This window comes from Rana temporaria, chromosome 3 (genome assembly GCF_905171775.1).
Source record: "Rana temporaria chromosome 3, aRanTem1.1, whole genome shotgun sequence".
NCBI classification, from domain to species: domain Eukaryota; kingdom Metazoa; phylum Chordata; class Amphibia; order Anura; family Ranidae; genus Rana; species Rana temporaria.
Window position 1 is genome coordinate 470197111 of NC_053491.1, and position 4951 is coordinate 470202061.

Consider the following 4951-nt stretch of genomic DNA (forward strand, 5'->3'; position numbering starts at 1 on the left):
GCAAACATTTGCCCGCCGGGCCTTTTCCCAGCGGACAAATATTCCTGGACTTGTTTTAAAACCGTCCGCTGGAATCCTGCCCGCTCGGACATGTTTGGTCGTCTGTACAGACCTACCGTACATGTCCGAGCGCCCGCCATCCCTTGCATACGTCGAATGACTTTGACGCATGCGTGGAAGCATTTAAAAGGCAGGCCCGCCCACGTCGCCGCGCGGACACGCCCCGCGTATTGTTTACGCACGGACTTTTGTACGATGGTTAGTACAGCCATCGTACAGAAGTCCCCGGGCAGACATGTACGGTGAAAACGGTCCGACGGACCGGTTTCATCGTACATGTTTGCCCGTGTGTACCCGGCCTAACTGTCAGTTTTTTTTTCACCTTAATGCATTTAGATCATGAAAAATGCTCTGGAGCCCACACATGATCATTTTTAATGACATAAAAAAAAACGTCATTTTTGAGAACCCGAAAAACGGTCATGTGTACGCGGCATTAGAAAAACAAAACTACTGCCTGAAAATCTGAGATCGGTTTTAATATCTTTGGGTTGCTAAAAAATTATGGTGGGAAAGTCAAGTCAAAGATTCGAAAACTAGATACCCAACGGTCAATTTACATGAAACTTGAAAATGAATTTGCATCCTAGAAACATGGACTATGGAGATATAATTTCAGTGTAAATTAAGTGTTTTAAAATGTCTGAACATTTTTTTCAGGCTTTTTCTGATCTTGTGGTTTCTCAGGCTGTAGATAATAGGATTCAACAGTGGAGTTGTCACAATGTAGAAAAGAGACATACATTTGTTTGTATTAGGTGATCTTTTATCAGCTGGTGTCAGGTAAATGGCCATCAAGCTCCCATAATATGTGCACACAGTGGCCAAGTGTGAGCTACACGTGGAAAAGGCTTTCCGTCTTCCATTGGTTGAAGAAAGTTGTAATATAGTGAAGGAGATGAAGACGTAGGTCACAATAATAAAGGCAAATGGAACAAAAACAACTATAATTGAAAGAGAAAGATCAACCATTACGAAAAGGGAAATATCTGATGTAGAGAGCTCTATCACTGGACCAGAATCACAGAAGAAGTGGTCAATGTTCTTCCCACCACAAAAATGTAGCTGATACACCAAAATGAATTCACCCGACACAAAGACAACCAACAACCAAGACCAGACAACCATCTGAAGACACACATGGGGCTGCATGATTGAATGATAACGCATTGGGTTACATATGGCCAAATATCGATCATAGGACATAATTGCAATAAGTAAACATTGCACTATTCCACAATTAGCAAACCAATGCAGCTGGATAATGCAGGCGGTAACAGAAATTGTAATTCCATCCTTTAGTATAATTTCTAACATCATTGGGATAATGGTGGTGGTTAATATTAGGTCGGCTATTGCCAAATGTTTGAGGAAGTAGAACATTGGGATTTTAAGATGGTCATTAATTGATATTAGAACAATAATAATGAAGTTTCCATTTAATATCACCATATAGCACAAGAAGAACACAATGAAGAGAAGAGATTTAAATGTATGAAGGTTTTGAAATCCAAGAAGAAAAAACTCAGCTACTTCAGTTTGGTTGTCTTCACACATGTCTTCAAGAAAGGGTCACCAGAAGAACATAAACATGGTCATCCTCCTGTAGGATTGTTTAAACTTTTAATGCAGTATCTTTAATAACACACACATTTTTTTATCATGAACACCTTTTGTAAAATCATATAAAGTGGAAATAAAGGGTAATTCCACTTCTGTGAAGAATAAATAGAAAAAAGAAATAAAAATAATATAGAATATTATTTATAGAATATACAATTGCTACGCAAGCCATATTATAATGTAATGTTATTAAAAATGTTGATGGCCTGATGAAGGAGCACACATGTTTTGAACACATGCCACACCCACCACTTCCTCTTCCTGTTCTGACATCACTTCCACCTCCCCAGGGTACCTGGGCCTACCAGGAAGTGCTGGAAGCCAGCAGGACTGCCCGGATCTCCATTCAGTATCCATCACAGCGGGATTAGCAGGACTGGACTGGCATGTTGCAGCGATGTTGCATGACTAGATGAGCACTTTTATCTCCATTTTATTGTAAGTTGCCATTTTGTTGTTTTCAAATAAATAATGCTTTGGTGCTACACTTAGAACAGTGCTGTTCTTCTTTTCTGTCCATACAACCTTTTTGTTAGGCTCTGATGAGTTTTTAATGTTTCTAGCATTAATGACTCTTAGAGCCCTATCACACTGAAAGCAAAAGGGCGTCGGCGGTAAAGAGCCGCTAGTTTAAGCAGCAATTTACTGTAGTTTTAAAGACGATATTTGGCTGCTAGCGGGGTGCTTTTAAGCCTCGCTAGCGGCCGAATAAAGGGTTAAAAGTTGCTGTGGTGCTTTGTAGGCAGTTCGGCAGGGGCGCTTTAGGAGCAGTGTATACAGGAAGCAACGGTTTATGCAGCTCTGCTACGCAGCCACTTGCTTCCCGTACCGCTGGCTTCATTCACAACACTGATGCTCTGGCATAGAGGGTATGGTTGGGCACCCATGGTTTAAAGCAAACATATTAAATGTATTCCACCCTCAACCCCCTAGACTCACATGCTCATCTATTCTTCATTGCCCCCCCCCCCCCACTGATTTTCTTCATATTGAAGAAAATATACCTAGTACTGGAAGGAAATGTAACTAATTTCACGTGAAAGTGCAGGGCCAATCTTTAAGCACCAATGTTGTCACGAGGTGTAAAATGTGCTCTATATAGGGTGTCTTGATTCTAATGAAGGGCTACTAGTTCTTAAAATAAGGTTTTGGTTTATTTACAAATAAGGATGTACAGTAAATACATTACAGTTACAAATAAGGAGAGGGGGGAAATGGAATGAGGCAATAGGGGACAAAAGGGTCTTCTCTAGTCTAATGCTCACCCATCTTTACTGTATCGTTCATGCCAGGCTTGGGGGTAGGTAATCACAGACATTGAAGAAACCTTGAGCCAAAAGGTCATAAACGTTCATTCCGGTCCCAGGCTTAGAGTTGAGTTCTTGATCCGATGACCACACAAGAAGTCCTCATAATCCTGTCATTCTGGCCAGGTTGTGGCAGTAAACCCTTGCAGGGGTCCTGGTATTCAGGATGCGCATCCAATCCTTACCCTTTCAGGAACCATATACATTTTGAATGCTCTTAGAAGTGTCCTAAATTGATGTCAAACCAATGCCATCAACACAAGTCAAAATCCCATTGGCACAGGTCGTAAGATGCAATATATTGCATTTTTGCATTTGGGTTTAGATACAGCATGACTAGTGTAAGCTTGAACAAGGCCAAGAACAGGGTAAAAAAATATATATTTTATTTGTTTCACGCTATAGATAACTTAAAATGTATCTTAACCCAAGCTCATAAATATAATATATTAAAGATTACCAGTCCCTAGATGTGGTGATTGCATTTGTTTTATTTTTTCAGGATTTTTAGTTCCTATTTTGATATGCTGATCCTGACAGTGGCGCCTAGTACACATGATTGGTTTTCCGTCAGGAAAACTGCCATGGAAGCTTTGGTCGGTAAACCCGGGCGTGTGTATGCTCCACCGCAGTCTTTTCCCATAGGAAAACTGTCGGCTTAAAAAACGCCGGGAATCCCGGCGGGAAAAAAGAGAGCTGGTTCTCTTTTTTTTCCCCCAGCAGTTTTCCTGTCGGGAAAACTGTGATGGTGCATACACACGGCCCGGATTTCCAGTCAAAAGCTCTCATGGCAGTTTTCCCGACAGAAAAAGGCATAACACACTTCCTGTCCTAACAGGAAAAGCTTACTCACAGTACTGAATCTACTAGCATTTTCAACCTAGAAAATAAAGCATTTTCAGCTCCAATCTGTGATGCTGCCTATGGAGTGTAATGGAAGTGTTAGCATTACATAGATTGGTAGCTGTATTTATCTTAACACAAATTTTATTAAACCCATTCAAATTGAAGGTGAAGGGGGCTGTGAGGTATTCAGCAAATAATGAGTTTGAATTACTGTATGTTAATACATTCTGCACATGAATCTGTTCAATATTTACAAGCTCAAGTCTGTGTGCACAACACTTAAGCCCTGTTCACACGATTGGTTTGTCTGATGAAAACGGACCGATGGACCATTTTCATCGGACAAACCGATCGTGTGTGGGCCCCATCTGTTTGTTTTCCAAAAATAATAGAACATGTTTTAAAATTTTCCTATGGATAAAAAAACGCTAGAAAAAAACGATCGTCTGCGTGGAACTCCATCGGTCAAAAATCCGCGCATGCTCAGAATCAAGTCGACGCATACTCGGAAGCATTGAACTTCATTTTTCTCAGCACGTCGTAGTGTTTTACGTCACCGCGTTGGACACGGTCGTATTTTTGACCGATGATGTGTAGACAAGACTGATGAAAGTCAGCTTCATCGGAAATCCGACGAAAAAATCCATTGAAATAGATTCCATCAGATATCAGATCGTGTGTACAGGGCTTTACAGTATACAGTAGAACTATTCTCATCAATCTTTGTATCCAGGAAAGCTTACAACTCAAGGTCTCCACCATATTCTTTGTCCATTTAGTGAGACACCAATTATCCTACTTCTATGTAGAAAGAAACCCAAGCAAACAAGGATTTTGTTGATTGCCCGGTTCTCCTGCCAAAAGATACCAGAACTCTGTTGTCCCACCACAGAGTGTGGAGGAAACCCTTGGTTGAGTTCCTTGCAGATAAAGTTTCTTCTAGAAGGTAAACCCAAGATACAAAGATGCATGACACAACTGTTAGCCCTCTACCTTTCATGCTGCCCCTTACATTTAGCTACAAAGCTTTCAGGGTTATAAGTATTTGACATGCTTATCTTCTACTGATGATTTATCAAAGACAGAATAAAGTATCGTATTTATCGGCGTATAAC

The 4951-nt window shown here is 40.7% G+C and overlaps 1 protein-coding gene across 1 annotated transcript; it reads right to left on the reverse strand.

Moving 5' to 3' along the window:
- Positions 1-675: 675 nt before the first annotated feature.
- Positions 676-1617, reverse strand: LOC120930639 (olfactory receptor 11L1-like). Its single transcript, XM_040341816.1, has one exon. It carries the CDS (start codon positions 1615-1617, stop codon positions 676-678), a length of 942 nt encoding a protein of 313 aa, XP_040197750.1.
- Between the last annotated feature and the right edge of the window lie 3334 nt (positions 1618-4951).